The sequence below is a fragment of the Oncorhynchus mykiss genome, chromosome 22 (genome assembly GCF_057628025.1).
Source record: "Oncorhynchus mykiss isolate SJ-2025 chromosome 22, ASM5762802v1, whole genome shotgun sequence".
Classification (NCBI taxonomy): Eukaryota; Metazoa; Chordata; class Actinopteri; order Salmoniformes; family Salmonidae; genus Oncorhynchus; species Oncorhynchus mykiss.
In genome coordinates this window covers 16,799,362-16,815,859 of record NC_143043.1, presented here as the reverse complement: position 1 = coordinate 16,815,859, position 16,498 = coordinate 16,799,362, and the positions used below count along the sequence as shown (strand labels likewise).

At 39.9% G+C, this 16,498-nt stretch overlaps 2 protein-coding genes across 2 annotated transcripts in view; one reads left to right on the top strand and one right to left on the bottom strand.

Moving 5' to 3' along the window:
• The first annotated feature begins 4 nt into the window (after positions 1-4).
• Positions 5-2,663, top strand: sp9 (sp9 transcription factor). Its single transcript, XM_021579010.3, has 2 exons — positions 5-180; positions 757-2,663. Exons 1-2 carry the CDS (start codon positions 160-162, stop codon positions 2,047-2,049), a joined length of 1,314 nt encoding a protein of 437 aa, XP_021434685.1. The 5' UTR covers positions 5-159; the 3' UTR covers positions 2,050-2,663.
• A 2,908-nt stretch (positions 2,664-5,571) lies between these two features.
• cirsr (corepressor of RBPJ and splicing regulator) overlaps positions 5,572-16,498 on the bottom strand; it is a 12,131-nt gene continuing 1,204 nt past the window's right edge. The window contains exons 2-10 of the mRNA XM_021579009.3: positions 16,137-16,231; positions 15,819-15,892; positions 15,681-15,694; positions 13,211-13,263; positions 13,071-13,119; positions 9,934-10,051; positions 8,864-8,970; positions 6,729-6,814; positions 5,572-6,582 (exon numbers count right to left, since the gene is read on the bottom strand). Coding sequence (XP_021434684.3) covers positions 5,769-6,582; positions 6,729-6,814; positions 8,864-8,970; positions 9,934-10,051; positions 13,071-13,119; positions 13,211-13,263; positions 15,681-15,694; positions 15,819-15,892; positions 16,137-16,231 — 1,410 coding nt within the window. The 3' untranslated portion in view covers positions 5,572-5,768. The remainder of the gene's footprint in view (positions 6,583-6,728; positions 6,815-8,863; positions 8,971-9,933; positions 10,052-13,070; positions 13,120-13,210; positions 13,264-15,680; positions 15,695-15,818; positions 15,893-16,136; positions 16,232-16,498) is intronic.

Sequence of the window (16,498 nt, the reverse complement as noted above, 5' to 3'; positions counted from 1 at the left end):
CTGTACTTCAAAGAACGCGCTCTCTACAACTAGGTAGTGTAGGAGCTCCGAGCCAAGAGAGAAATCGTGTGACTACGAAAAAGCACAGTGCCTGAGTCGAATTGGAAAAGTACACTATTGCAGAATTTTGACCAATTCAACATAGCAAAGGCCCTGGATATGGCTACGTCTATACTTGGGGTAAGGCGACACAATATTAGTTTTCAATTCAATGCGTAAAACATGCGTGAAAGTAGGCTTTATACTTTGTCGCTTTCTAAGAAGTTTGTGGTCAATGTTGTTTAATCCTTCAGCTTTGTTGGTCATAGGTATTTAAACTGCTTGTTTATATGTTGAACATCGTGACTCATATCGGTTTATAGACCACTTTCCTCAATCAAAAGAATTGTAGCTTTTGCCAACTTTCAATAATAGGCTATACCCAACATTGTGAGCAAACTTTCGAGACACGCAGTCAACTGAGTGACATTACTGTATATCCTCGATGATTGTGGCTGTTTATTTGGTTCAGTGGATATTTGGGTCACATTTTGATACACTCTTTACGAATAAAAAATTTCAGTAAATTCAATTTTTTATCCATTATTACGGTAAATAATTTTGTAGCCTGCAATAATTGCTATCCAAACAAGCATGACAACCGAACGGTTGGTGATCACATAGGCAGACGCAAAGTATACTTCTAGCAAATACATGTAGGCTATATTATTTTCATTGCTTGCAATGTTCTAAATACAGATATTCATCTCTTTACAGGAAGAACCACGATTTGGAACTACCCCTCTAGCTATGCTGGCTGCTACTTGTAACAAAATTGGCAATACCAGTCCCCTTACCACTCTACCTGATTCCAGTGCGTTTTCAAAAGGCGGATTTCATCCTTGGAAAAGAACCTCCTCTAGTTGCAACTTGGGATCCAGTCTCCCTGGATTCACTGTAGCAACAAGCCGCGGATCGACCGGACTAACATCAACTACTGGCACAGGCAACAGCGCGTTCTGCTTAGCCTCCACCTCCCCGACCTCCTCTGCGTTTTCCACAGAGTACAGCAGTCTGTTTTCCAACTCTGCGAGCATTTCGTCCCAAGAGTCTGGGCAATCCGCCTTCATCTCCAAAGTCCACACATCAGCAGAAACCCTGTATCCGAGGGTAGGGATGGCACATCCGTATGAGTCGTGGTACAAGTCTGGTTTCCATTCAACCATCTCGGGCGATGTTACGAACGGAGCGTCCGCGTGGTGGGACGTTCACGCCAACCCTGGCTCATGGCTCGAGGTCCAGAACCCTGCAAGCTCACTGCAGACCTCCCTGCATTCCGGGACCCCCCAAGCCATACACTCTCAGCTCAGTGGCTATAACCCTGACTTCTCCACTTTGACACACTCGGCATTCAGCTCAACCGGTATAAGTCCCACGGCATCTCATCTCCTATCAACTGGCCAACACCTATTAACACAAGAGGGATTCAAAACAGTCATTCCATCATACACGGACGCCTCTGCCGCCAACGCTATGATTTCAGGTTCCAGTTCTGGTTCCTCAAGGTCATCCAGGAGGTACTCCGGCAGAGCCACATGCGACTGTCCGAACTGTCAGGAGGCTGAGCGGCTCGGGCCTGCAGGGGCCAGCCTACGGAGGAAAGGACTTCACAGTTGTCACATTCCTGGCTGCGGTAAGGTGTATGGCAAAACCTCTCACCTTAAAGCCCATTTGAGATGGCATACTGGCGAGCGGCCCTTTGTCTGCAATTGGCTTTTTTGTGGCAAAAGGTTTACAAGATCAGATGAACTTCAGAGACACCTCCGTACCCACACCGGTGAGAAAAGGTTTGCTTGCCCAGTCTGCAACAAGCGCTTTATGAGGAGCGACCATTTGAGCAAGCACATTAAAACCCACACTGCCGGCGGTGGAGAAGGTAAAAAGGGAAGCGACAGTGACACCGACACCAGTAACCTGGAGACCCCCAGGTCCGAGTCCCCAGAACTCATTTTAGACGGGGTAAACCCCAGAATCACGATCAAGGACCCATCTCCTCATGACGAGCCCTGAAGGCTGTTATTTGAATGACTTCGAAACCAACTTTATAAAGCAAATGACCAGTAGGCATCAAAACTGGCACATGTAATAAAAAACGGGCCTAAGGTTTGAGAGACAGTATTGGAGGAAACAATTATTTTAGGCAAAGCATTTGAAAACTAAAAATAATTAGATCTTACCACCATATTGATTGAATGTTCAACTCGTTATTAACCATCAAACGAAAAGCAGAATTATTCTATAGGCTATTGTAAGAAAATGACTATAAAGCTGTCAACTTAAAAATGAGCTGGAGGACATTTTAAACGGACCAGTGCGTAAAAGGGGTAAGTTAACCGAAATGAACTTGGTTGGCCCATGTGAGTCGCCATCATCTTGTACATATTGGCAACAAACAATGTGTTCTTTTCATGTAAATGTTAATTATGATTGTTTTATTCGTGTTTGGGATCCTGAAATTCAGGGAGTTTACTTTTAACGCACTTTGTGGATATGTATGTACACAGCTTTTCAAAAATTCAGTTAACCATTTAATTTCTTTGCTAAAAATATATAAATGTTTACTTGTATAAAATCACACGTACAAGCCTTTCATTTTGTCATAATTAAAATGATGTAAAATCTGAGGCAGTAGTCATGTGATGGGAATGTTTTACTATCTTGTGTCCCATATTTGTTTTCATTATTCCAAATGAAAATAAATGATGAAAAAGGGTAATTGATTTGATCGTAAATAAATACGATTGCCAAACGTAAAATGTAGATAAGCAAGAGTGTTCATTACATCAAATCAATCATATATTGCTGATATAGGCAATCGCACATAGACTTGCATTCTCTCTGAGGAATAAATCAATAGGCATAGTAAATGGCCGGAAAATACATTTCATGCCCAAATGAAAATCGTGTTAAATGGTATTAATTATGACTTGGAGCACATCGCAGCCCCCATGTGTCTTGTATTTGCGATTAGGGATTCGTGTCTTATCAAATATCTAATTAATCTCCGAGACAATCATTTGTTCAGCTTTACTTTATCTGGGGGCTTCCGAGGGGGTTTTGATGACAAAAGGACTCCTGAATATTTATTTTAATTGTCCAAATTAACTGCTTTAATTTGCATGTCAAACGGAAAGATTGCAGTCCAATAATAAGGACACAGCATCTCTAAGCTTTCCTAGAAACTATACACTTGATTTGATGTTATGGGAACTGTTTAAAAAAAAAAAAAAAAAAGGAAAGAAGAAGGGGTAAAAAGCCATATGCAAATGTTGAATTTGAAATGCTCTTGTCGCGGCGCAGTCAAATGGTCCCTGCGTGTTATTTGAATATCAGTGGCCCCGTACTGAAAGGGTTCAAGGATGCTCTCTGAATTCTTTGTGCTTACCCAGTGCAGCGTCCGATCTCAAAGAAAAACCCGGGGAATAATTACAGCGTGAGCCCAGGCCTGGGAATACATTAGGGAGAGGCATCTCATCCAGACAACCTCTTCATGAAGAGGAAGTTCAATTGACCAGAAGGCAATGGAGGGAAATTATTTTCATTTCCTTTTGTGTGGCTGGGTTTAAAAGAGAGAGATCAGGAAAATAACGACCAAAAATAACATTGACATGTTCTATAATGATCACCAAATTTGAGTTCACGAATAAACAACTAAAACTGAAGACTAAAATGCCTAAAAAAACAAAGGCATATATCATATATTTAGCATTTAATATCAATGTGACATTTTAAATGCGCAGGCATGATTTAAAATAAAATAGACCCATTCAAATCAGGCTACTATAATATAGACTAACAAATAATACATCAATGCAACCCGCAGTTGCAAGTGTGCTTATTTTTTAAATTATAAATTAGCTGTTTATTTGCAGTTACTTTCTGATGTTATTTTTTCTTCTTCTGGAAAATATTTTTCATAAAACATTTAGTATTATACTGTAAATCATTAACATAGTTTGCAATTATATGGCTACAATAGGTGGTTCAAATCAAAACGATAAGTGCGTCCAAATGCTTTTGGGAGAGAGACGCCTGGTGTTGCGGACAGTAAGTGCTGTCAGTTAGCGCTTTGTTGCTTTTCCTGGAATGCCCTCTCACTGAGCATTAGGCAGAAGTCATCTTTGTTTTCAAGCCACAATAAAAGAGAGAGATCAAAGAAGAGAACCAGTGCGACGTTACGGGACACATTTCGCTGCTAAAGGGCTCACGCCATTCTCCTCGTCCCCAGGGTAAAAACAATGTCCGTCATCTCACAATGGAAGATGGCAAAAATATTTTTCTTGTGATAATGACAAAATTACAATTAATCAAACCAATTGGATAGCCTAAAGCATTTGAAGTATAGGCTTATAGATGCACACCTCCCTGCATTATTGGAGTTAAATTGGCTACACAGAATATACAAATCTGAAGCGACTGAAACAAAACGTGCAAGTAATTCTCGACTTTTTTTTATCAGGAATGATCAAAGCATATCATATCGACATTAGTTATCCATCTAAGCTAATTGCTATGGCTTTTCCAAAAATATATGGCTCCCAAACAAATACGGACTCGTAGGTTACACTGTTCATTAGGTCAAATGAACCCCAATGACCTCATGGTTTCTTCGGTTTTGTCCATCATGGTGATCTTGTCATGCAGGCAGCTTACAAGTAATATCTAAAGGCCAATAGGCACGCAGTGTTGTGTAAATCATGCATTGAGTTTTACACTAAAGGTAAAATTACATGCATCGACTTCAATTCGGAATTGGGTCTTCAGTGTTAAACATTTGAAACAAACTTGAGTTCTACACACTAATCACGTATGCAGGCATACTCATATGGATCGCATAGGCTACTGAACACTCAAGAGATTGAATGTCATTAGTCAACCATGCTCCTGTTTAGGGCACTTGTTGCAAAATACCATTGTGAAACAAGCTACATAATTAGGCTAGACTTGTAACAAATGTGATGAAACACGGTTACAAGCATGTGGGAACATAACAGTTTCCCACTGGGCACAGACACAATTTGTTTTGTTCAGTAATGTCTAGTTCTGATTTACATTTGGTTGAGTTGTCAACTAATGTGATACAAACAAAACAATTCACCATGCCATTTGATTTAGGGTAAAAGTTGGGTGAAAAAAATACCAAATCCATTAATTACTTTGACAATCAGTTTTCGACGTTGGTTCAACGTCACATAATGTTGTTGTTTAAATAACATTGATTCAAATTAAAAAAAAAAAAAATTGCCCAGTGGGTTGTTACACTTTCACCAAACCAAAATATTTTCATTACGATTTGCTATAATATTATTTTAGTATTTTACAGAGTTATTATCATGAATAAAATGACAACCATGAAGTGCATGCAAGACAATGTGACAAATATTTATGTGGTTCAAGTTATTTTTCATCTACTGCTGCCCTCTAGTGGAGGAAAATAACATTTGAGGGCCTTCGCTCTCATGATGCTGTAGCAGTCAAATAGCAGGTAACATCAAAACGACCAATGACCAATACTGTGCAGGCTACTAAAACTTTGGTTTCTATGTGTTGTTTAATGTTTAATAAAGTGACCACACTTAAAGAAAAAAAAAAACATTTTACAGTAGCATCATAAAACATTGAAAACATTACACGTTCGTGTGGAAAAAGATTCACTTTGTTTATAGGCCAGCAAAATAAAAAGGTATGCCATTACTGTCCCACTTTGTAAGATTGTCTACTCTCATAGTTTAGCGCTTTCTCTCAGCTCTATCTCGGCTTCTGGCTCTTTTCTCCCTCCCTCGGCCCATACTCCTGCTTCTACTCCTCTCTTTACCTCCCCTCTCTCTCCCTCTCTCGTGGCTTCTACTCTTCTCTTTACCTCCCCTCTCTCTCCCTCTCTTGTGGCTTCCACTCCTCTCTTTACCTCCCCTCTCTCTCCCTCTCTCGTGGCTTCTACTCCTCTCTTTTGCTGCTTTATCCTTCGCTCCATCTCTGCTCCTATTCCTCTCTCGTCTACTTTTCCCCTCATCCCTACTGTGAACCTGGTCTTTACCTCTCTCACGGCTCCTGCTTCCTTCTGGGCCAGGCTGGGAGCTGCAGCTGGTTTTCTGCCTCTCCCTGCTGTCATGTCTGTGTCTCTCCTGACGTTCTTCCACCCTCATCTTTCTCTCTGGACTGTACTTTCTGCCCTCGCTCCTGCCTGGCTCAGCCCTCGTTTGTTTCTTCTCTCTGGTATCGTCTTCGTGCCGTTTCGGTCTGGAGGTTGGGCTCCGTGACCTGCTCCTGTGAGAGGCGGCCTTGGTCTTACTGTTGACTAGTCCCTCACTCTTCATGTTATCACAACAGGAGTCCTTTCTCTTGTCCTTCCTCTTCTTCTTCTTTTTCTTCTGGCTCTTAGAGTTGCTGTCAGAGTCTGAGTCACTGTCACCATCACTGCTGCTGCTACTGTCACTGGAGCTATCACTATCATGCTTCTTCTGCTTTCCTTTACTCCTCCTCTTCTTCTGCTTTTTGCCCTTCTTCTCTTTCTTCTTCTCCTTCTTTTCTAGACGATCCAGTTTCCTTTAAAAAAAAAAAAGAAAGACAATATATATTTTTTTAGTAGATCACGTTTACTTTTATTTTTGAATGAATCATCCTGTGTCTTATTTTACAATGAGCATACTTTCATCCAAAACAACTAAATCTATGAATGAATGCTCTCCTACCGGAGGAGCTTCTCTTTCTGTTTAGTAGTCAACGACTTCAGGAATTCAACCTCCGGATCCTCCTCTTCTTCACTGGCGACATACTCCTGTAGCAGGAAAACAATGAACAATAAGTCAAACACAATTCAAGATAATTCAAGAGCAAACACTAACTAAGCGTGCATATACATTTCATGTAGAAGATATGTCACAAATGGTTAGAGGAAGCAAGTAAGACAAGAATAACATCTGCTGAACAAAAATACAAATGCAACAATTTCAAAAGATTTTTACTGAGGTTCATAAGGGAAAAAAAAAATCTGTCAATTGAAATAAATTCATTAGGCCCTAATCTACAGATTTCACATGACTAGGAATACAGATATGCATCTATTGGTCACAGATAAGGGCGTGGATCAGAAAACCAGTCAGTATCTGGTGTGAGCACCATTTGACTCATGCAGCACGACACATCTCCTTCGCATGGAGTTGATCAGGCTGTTGATCGTGGCCTGTGGAATGTTGTCCCACTCCTCTTCAATGGCTGTGTGAAGTTGCTGGATATTGTCAAGAACTGGAACACGCCGTCATACACGACGATCCAGAGCATCTCAAACATGCTCAATGGTTGACAAGTCTGTTGAGTATGCAAGCCATGGAAGAACTGGGGCATTTTCAGCTTCTAGGATTTATGTACAGATCCTGCAACATGGGGCCGTGCATTTTCATGCTGTGTAACAGTATAACTTTAGACCGTCCCCTCGCCCATACCCGGGTGCGAACCAGGGACCCTCTGCACACATCAACAACAGTCACCCACGAAGCATCGTTACCCATCGCTCTACAAAAGCCGTGGCCCTTGCAGAGCAAGGGGAACCACTGCTTCAAGGTCTCAGAGCAAGTGACGTCACCGATTGAAACGCTATTTAGCACGCACCACCGCTAACTAGCTAGCTATTTCACATCCGTTACAGCTGCAACATGAGGTGATGGCGGCAGATTAATGGCACGACAATGGGCCTCAGGATCTCGTCACGGTATCTCTGTGCATTGAAATTGCCATCAATAAAATGCAATTGTGTTTGTTGTCAAGTGCTTAAGCCTGCCCAACCCATAACCCCACCATGGGGCACTCTGTTCACAACAGCAAACCGCTCACCCACACGATGCCATACATTCTGTCTGCCATCTGCCCAGTACAGTTGAAACCGGGATTCATCCGTGAAGAGTTCACTTCTCCAACTGGCCATTGAAGGTGAGCATTTGCCCACTGAAGTCGGTTACGATGCCGAACTGCAGTCAGGTCAAGACCCGGGTGAGGACGACGAGAACGCAAATGAGCTTTCCCAAGACGGTTTGACAGTTTGTGCTGAACGTCTTTGGTTGTGCAAACCCACAGTTTCATCAGCTGTCCGGGTCGCTGGTCTCAGACGATCCCACAGGTGAAGAAGATGGATGTGGAAGCCCTGGGCTGGCATGGTCTGCGATTGTGAGGCCCGTTGTATGTACGGTCAAATTCTCTAAAACGATGTTGAGGCGACTAATGGTAGAGAAATTAACCATTTCTGGCAACAGCTCTGGTGGACATTCCTGCAGTCAGCATTCCATTTGTACACTCCCTCAAAACTTGAGACATCTGTGGCATTGTGTTGTGTGACAAAACTGCACATTTTAGAGTGGTATTTTATTGTCCCCAGCACAAGGTGCACCTGTGTAATGATACTTTAATCAGCTTCTTGATATGCCACGCCTGTCAGGTGAATGGATTATCTTGGCAACGGCAAATTTCTCACTAACAGGGATGTAAACAAATTTGTGCTCAACATTTGAGAGAAATAAGCTTTTAGTGTATATGGAAAATCTCTGGGATATTTTATTTCAGCTCATGAAACATGGGACCAACACTTTACATGTTCCGTTAATATTTTTGTTCATTATATATACCACCGCATCTTGTGTTGCAACAATCCTATAATTTCCACAGTTAGTCAATTGGTCACATGTGATGAGACTAATGTTAAACTTGAAGCGACTGGAATAGTGGTTTGGTTTACTCTGATAATTGGGCAGTTTGCAGCAATCACATTTAGACCAGGGATTTGCCATGGGTATTGTTGGTGTTTTTCTTCAGGGGGAGAAGATGAACAGAAGATTACCTGCGATGGATCACAAACAGTAGAATTTCTCCCAAGGACACATTTCTTCAGGGCAAATCCACTGTTCCGCATCTCCGCCATTAACTCAGAGGGGTGCATTGACGGACCTGTTAGCACAAATCACAGCCTCAAAGTCCCATTGATGTCTGACCACATCTACCACGGCCTCCACAGTGGGGAATTCAGGGGTGGCTTTGTTAACAGAAAGGTATACCAAATCAACTCACTCGTCTTTTGGTTGAGCAAATCATACAATATCATTCTCCCAAAGCAGTGGTTAGGGGAATCAGAATACACAATACTTTCATTTTTCTCCCAGCACAGGAGGGGCTCCATTATGGCCTACACTATCAATGCCATTCACAGGACTGTCCCACGGTAAACATTACTTGACTAATCCACTTCCTGATTGTAGCAGTCAGAATCAGCTCCACAGGACACCAGGAACGATGGCAACTACTGCTACATGGTACAGACTAGAGCTGGGTGATATTTACAAAAATCCACATTGCAATAAACTGCCTGAATTGACACGATAACAAATAGAACGATAAGTTTATAACAATGTGCACCACAGATTTTAAAATTATAATTTAAACTACTACTGCTAGTTTGAGGGCTGTAGCCATCAGTTGTCCTATTAACAAATCACCCATATTAGCAAACGGATTTCATTTCAAACTTCACATTTCTCTATATAGGCTACTTATCATAATGAACCAAATCAGCAAAATGCCTGCGATAAGTATTTGGTATCGATAATTCAATTTATTGTCCCAGCTCTAGTATAGACTTTTCACAAATATACAATGTAATAGTGAATTATATTCTATTAGACAAATTATTCTATAATTTTTTTGTGCGCCATAGGTGCATCATACAAGTTCTTTATTCAAATTATTTCAAAGGAATTGGTGAAGAAGATATAATTTTGTCGTTGAGAATGAAAATATGAATTCTTCATAAACCATTACGTCTGTGAAATACTATTCATAATTACCAGCCGGCTAACTTTTTTTTAACCTCTACTTACCCTGATAGGTCAATTAAAAACAGATTGTTTTTTGTACCTGCTTCCTCTGTGGGTGCAGCGCTGGCATTGATCCCAGACAGGCCGAAGAGAGGGCACTCTCTGTCTGTATTCACATGGCCCCATTTGTGACACTTGATGCATCTCACGTTGCGAACCTGAGAATCACAGGTGATTAGACTGAACTTACATCCATTCAGTCCATCACTCATACCTATAATAGGACCTGCTACGCAGGTATGCATGACGTAACGTAAATAAACACATTGTGATCCCCAGTTCAACATCATCCTTTTCCTTTAGCGCCACCAAGTGTCAAATTCCAACACACGTTTGTTAACAGAAGAGTATTTAGCGCTGACGATGATGATATTAAAACAGCAGATTGTTATCAATAGTTAAATTAAACATAAATGGGCACATTAAGCTATTATAAAAAGGTTCACACACACAGACACAACCAGTCAAAAGTTGGGACACACCTACTCATTCCAAGCCTTTATCATTTTATTTTTTACTATTGTCTACATTGTAGAAAAATAGGGAAGACATCAAAACTATGAAATAACACATATGGAATCATGTGGTAACCAAAAAAAAGTGTTAAATAACTGTTAGAATTCAGAATATTCAAAGTAGCCACCCTTGCCAGCTTTGCACACTCTTGGAATTTCAATTTCTCAAACAGCTTCATGAGGTAGTCACCTGGAATGCATTTCAATTAACAGGTGTGCCTTGTTAAAAATTAATTTGTGGAATATATTATCTTCTTAATGCATTTGAGCCAATCAGTTGCATTGTGACAAGGTAGGGGTGGTATACAGAATATGGCACTATTTGGTTAAAGACCAAGTCCATATTATGGCAAGAACAGCTCAAATAAGCAAAGAGAAACGACAGTCCATCATTACTTTAAAACTTCTTAAGGCTAGGGGGCGATATTTTCACGTCCGAATGAAAAGTGTGCCCAAAGTAAACTGCCTGCTACTCAGGCCCAGAAGATAGGATTTGCATATTATTAGTAGATTTGGATAGAAAACACTGAAGTTTCTAAAACTGTTTGAATGATGTCTGTGAGTATAACATAACTTATTCGGCAGGTGAAACCCTGAGGACAAACCATCCAGGATTTTTTTCACTCTTTTCAATGGGTTTTCTATGGGGATCTGGATTTCTAAGGCACTTGCTTGCAGTTCCTATCACTTCCACTAGATGTCAACAGTCTTTAGAACTTGGTTGATGTTTTTCCTTTGTGTAATGAAGTAGTAGTGCAGTTCAGAACGAGGGCCGAGTGAAGTGTACTGTTTGTTAGAGGCGCGTGACCTGAAAGCACGCTCCACTTTGTTTTCGTCATGTATTGAACACAGTTTATCCCATCTTAAATTTGATTGATTATTTACGTTAAAAATACCTAAAGTTGTATTAGGAAAGTTGTTTGAAATGTTTGGAATAAGTTTACAGGTAACTTACTAGATATTTTGTAGTCATGTTACGTGAGTTGGAACCGGTGTTTTTCTGGATCAAATGCGCCAAATAAAATGGACATTTTGGATATATAACGACGGAATTTATCGAACAAAAGGAAAGTTTGATATTTATGGGACATTTTGGAGTGCCAAAAAAAGAAGATATTCAAAGGTAAGGCATGAATTATATCGATAATTCTGAGTGTTGTGTCGCTCCCGGCGGGTTGAAATATGAATGTCATGTGTTTGTTTGGTGGGGTGCTATCCTCAGATAATCGCATGGTTTGCTTTCGCCGTAAAGCCTTTTTGAAATCTGACACGTTGGCTGGATTAATTTGGTGTATTGAATGTGTGATTTCATGAAAGTTGAATATTTATAGTAATTTAATTTGAATTTCACCGGATGTTGTCAAATCAATCCCGTTAATGAGATTTGATCCCTAAGAAGTTAACTTCTCTAGGGTAGGTGGCAGCATTCGGAATTTTGGATGAAAAGCATGCACAAATTAAACAGCCTGCTACTCGGGCCCAGAAGATATGATATGCATATAACTGGTAGATTTGGATAGAAAACACTCTAAAGTTTCCAAAACAAATCAAATAGTGTCTGAGTATAACAGAACTGATTTGGCAGGCGAAAATCTGAGAAAAATCCATTCAGGAAGTAGTTTTCTTTTCAATGCCATTACAGTATCCATTGACATAGGACTCAAATTGCAGTTCCTATACCTTCCACTAGACGTTAACAGTCTTTAGAAATGGTTTCAGGCCTGTATTCTGATAAATGAGGGAGTAAGACCAGTCTGAATGAGTGGACCCTACAGTGTCACAGCTTTTTCATTCGCAATTCCGAGAGAGTGCCTTTCTTGTATACCTTTTATATATTTATATTTTATACCTTTTATATTGACAAAGTTATTGTCCGGTTGAAATATTATAGATCATGTAGGCTAAAAACAACCTGAGGATTGAATATAAACATCGTTTGACATGTTTCTATGAACTTTACGGATACAATTTTGATTTTTTTGTCTGCCTGTTTTGACTGCGTTTGAGCCTGTGGATTACTGAAGAAAACATGCAAACAAAACTGAGTTTTTTTGGATATAAAGAGACTATATCGAACAAAAGGAACATTTATTGAGTAAATGAATGTCTCCTGACTGCAACCATACGAAGATCAAAGGTAAGGGATTAATTTTATCTCTACTTCTGACTTGTGTAACTCTTCTACTTGGCTGGTTACTGTTTGTAATTATTTGTCTGCTGGGCTATGTTCTCAAATAATCGTAAGGTATGCTTTCGCCGTACAGCATTTTTAAAAATCTGACACTGTGGTTGGATCCACAAGAAGTTCATCTTTAAACCTATGTAAAATATGTTTTGTTTTCTGAATTTTTATAATGAGTATTTCTGTATTTGAATTTGGCGCTCTGCAATCTCACTGGATACCCTAGAGGTTAACTGCACCTCAGATTGCAGCTCAAATAAATGCTTCACAGAGTTCAAGTAACAGACACCGCAACATCAACTGTTCAGAGGAGACTGCGTGAAATATTGATTTGTCTAACACTTTTTTTGGTTACCACATGACTCCATAGTTTTGATGTCTTGTTCACTATTATTCTACAATGTAGAAAATATACAAAATAATGAAAAACCCTTGAATGAGTAGATGTTCTAAAACCTTTGAACGGTAGTGTATATTCACCTGAATTCCAAATGGTTGATCCCTAATAGCCATGTCATCCTTGGCATACCTAGAAAGATGAAAGAGAAAGTATCAACAAATATACATTTAAACTCAAGTCATCCAAATGTTTGTACCGATCAACACAATTACAGACTTACTTCTCTCGAGGGGCCGTCTTTTGCCACTCAAACTTGTATTCTGATTCACCTTCCTATAAGAGAAGACACAACGTATAGAACATTAATAAGATATGCTTACATATCTTGCATCACTCATCTCATATGTATATACTGTATTTGATACCATCTATTGCATCTTGTTTATGGCGCTCTGTCATTGCTCATCCATATATTTATTTGTACATATTCCTTTACTTAGATGTGTGTATTAGGCAGTTGTTGTGGAATTGTTAGATTACATGTTAGATATTGCTGCACTGTTGGAACTAGAAGCACAAGCATTTTGCCACACTCGCATTAACATCTGCTAACCATGTGTATGTGACCAATAAAATGTGATTTGAATAATAAACCTACACCTTTTTGCCTTTAAATCTACAACATTTACCAGAGTATAAATGAACAAAAATCTAAACACAACATGGAACAATTTCAAAGATTTTACTAAGTTACAGTCCATAGAAGGAAATCAGTCAATTATAATAAATTCATTAGGCCCTAATCTATGGATTTCACATGACTGGGCAGGGGCGCAGCCATGGGTGGACCTGGGAGGGCATGGGCCCACCCACTTGGGAGCCAGGTCCACCCACTGGGGAGACAGATCCAGCCAATCAGAATGTGTTGTTCCTCACAGAAGGGCTTTATTGCAGACAGAAATACTCCTGAGCACCTTGTCAGCTCGGGGGATTCAATCTTGCAACCTTACAGTTAACTAGTCCAACGCTCTAACCACCTGCTTACATTGCACTCCACGAGGAGACTGCCTGTTACACGAATGCAGTAAGCCAAGTTAAGTTGCTAGCTAGCATTAAACTTATCTTATAAAAAACAATCAATCAATCACTAGTTAACTACACATGGTTGATGATATTACAAGTTTATCTAGCGTGTCCTGCGTTGCATATAATCGATGCGGTGCGTATCGTTGCTCCAATGTGTACATAAATATCAATGTCTTTCTTAAAATCAACACAGAAGTATATTTTTAAACCTGCATATTTAGCTAAAAGAAATCCAGGTTAGCAGGCAATATTAACCAGGTGAAATTGTGTCATTTCTCTTGCGTTCATTGCGCGCAGAGTCAGGGTATATGCAACAGTTTGGGCCGCCCAATTTGCCAGAATTTTACGTAATTATGACATAACATTGAAGGTTGTGCAATGTAACAGGAATATTTAGACTTATGGATGCCACCCGTTAGATAAAATACGGAACGGTTCCGTTTTTCACTGAAATAATAAACGTTTTGTTTTCGAGATGATAGTTTCCGGATTCGAACATATTAATGACCTAAGGCTCGTATTTTTGTGTGTTATCATGTTATAACTAGGTCTATGATTTGATAGAGCAGTCTGACTGAGCGACAGTTGGCAGCTGCAGGCTCGTAAGCATTCATTCAAACAGCACTTTTGTGAGTTTGCCAGCAGCTGTTTATGACTTCAAGCCTATCAACTCTCGAGATTAGGCTGGTGTAACCGATGTGAATTGGCCAGCTAGTTAGCACGCACCCCGCTAATAGCGTTTCAAACGTCACTCGCTTTGAGACTTGGAGTGGTTGTTCCCCTTGCTCTGCATGGGTAACGCTGCTTCGAGGGTGGCTGTTGTCGTTGTGTTCCTGGTTCGAGCCCAGGTAGGAGCGAGGAGAGGGACGGAAGCTATACTGTTACACTGGCAACACTAAAGTGCCTATAAGAACATCCAATAGTCAAAGGTTAATGAAATACAACTGGTATAGAGAGAAATAGTGCTATAATAACTACAACCTAAAACTTCTTACCTGGGAATATTGAAGACTCATGTTAAAAGGAACCACCAGCTTTCATATGTTCTCATGTTCTGAGCAAGGAACTTAAACGTTAGCTTTCTTACATGGCACTTTTACTTTCTTCTCCAACACTTTGTTTTTGCATTATTTAAACCAAATTGAACATGTTTCATTATTTACTTGAGGGTAAATTTATTTTATTGATGTATTATATTAAGTTAAAGTAAGTGTTCATTCAGTATTGTTGTAATTGTCATTATTACAAATAAAAACATTTTTATTTTATTTTTTATAAATTGGCCGATTAATCAGTATCTGCCTTTTTTGGTCCTCCAATAATCGGTATCGGCATGGAAAAATCATAATCGGTCGACCTTTAGTAATGACCATGCTGTTTAATCAGCTTCTTGATATGCCACACTAGTCAGGTAGATGGATTATCTTGGCAAATTAGAAATGCTCACTAACAGATATGTAAAACAAATTTGTGCACAAAATTTGGTGGAGTAAAAATATTTTTGTGCATATGAAAAAATGTGGGGATCTTTTATTTCAGCTCATGAAAAATGAGACCAATGTACATGTTGTTTATTTTTGTTCAGTGTATTAATGCTTTCTTAGAGAAGGCTTTCTTAGAGAAGCCTCTAAACAAGAGAGGGATTTTAAACATGAGGTGCTTACCTCTTTGGTCTCTTCTTCTCAGTGGAGTGGAGAGTGCGTGAGAAAAGAGAGCAGAGATCAGTGGAAAGTCATATGGTTTGTTTTGTATGGTGAAAAAATGCCCATCTAAAGGAGCAGAACCAGGATTGATGTAGTTACCTTTGTCTGCCCCAGGTGGCGCTTCATACATGAAGTTGAGACCATTTTTCACACGATCATCTCCCATCAACAGTCTAAGGAGAAAGGTTTTAACAGCCGAAACGTCAGACAACGGGTTTCAATCGGTTATGTGATCAATTAGAGCTGTGATTTTACACAATACAAAATTTAGGTATACATTTATATGACAAGTACACCAACTTCCAGTGGTTAAATAATGAGAGACTAATAAGAGGTCCTATGTAAAGGCATAATTGAGATCCAAGTATCCGGATCATGTTATGCAGCCACAGATCCTCAGGAATATCTGTAACCCACCTGTTGTTGTAGGTGTCTTGTTCTTTTAGGTAAGAATTCATGAGGTCCTCCTGCTTCTTCTTCTCGAATGTTAATTTCTGCTCTGCTATCCATACCTGTACAATGGTAAAATGGATAACATTGAGAATAGCCAAGTCATATTTGTATCCTAGTAAACGCACTGTATCTATGGGACATAGCTAGCTAGCTATCTTTCTGAATGTTACATAATGTAGTTAGCTAGCTAATGTGCTAGTCAATAACTGTTGTTAGCCCCCAGGTGGTGAAGGTCGGAAACAACTCCACTTCGCTGATCCTCAACACTGGGGCCCCACAAGGGTGTGTGCTCAGCCCCCCTCCTGTACTCCCTGTTCACCCATGAC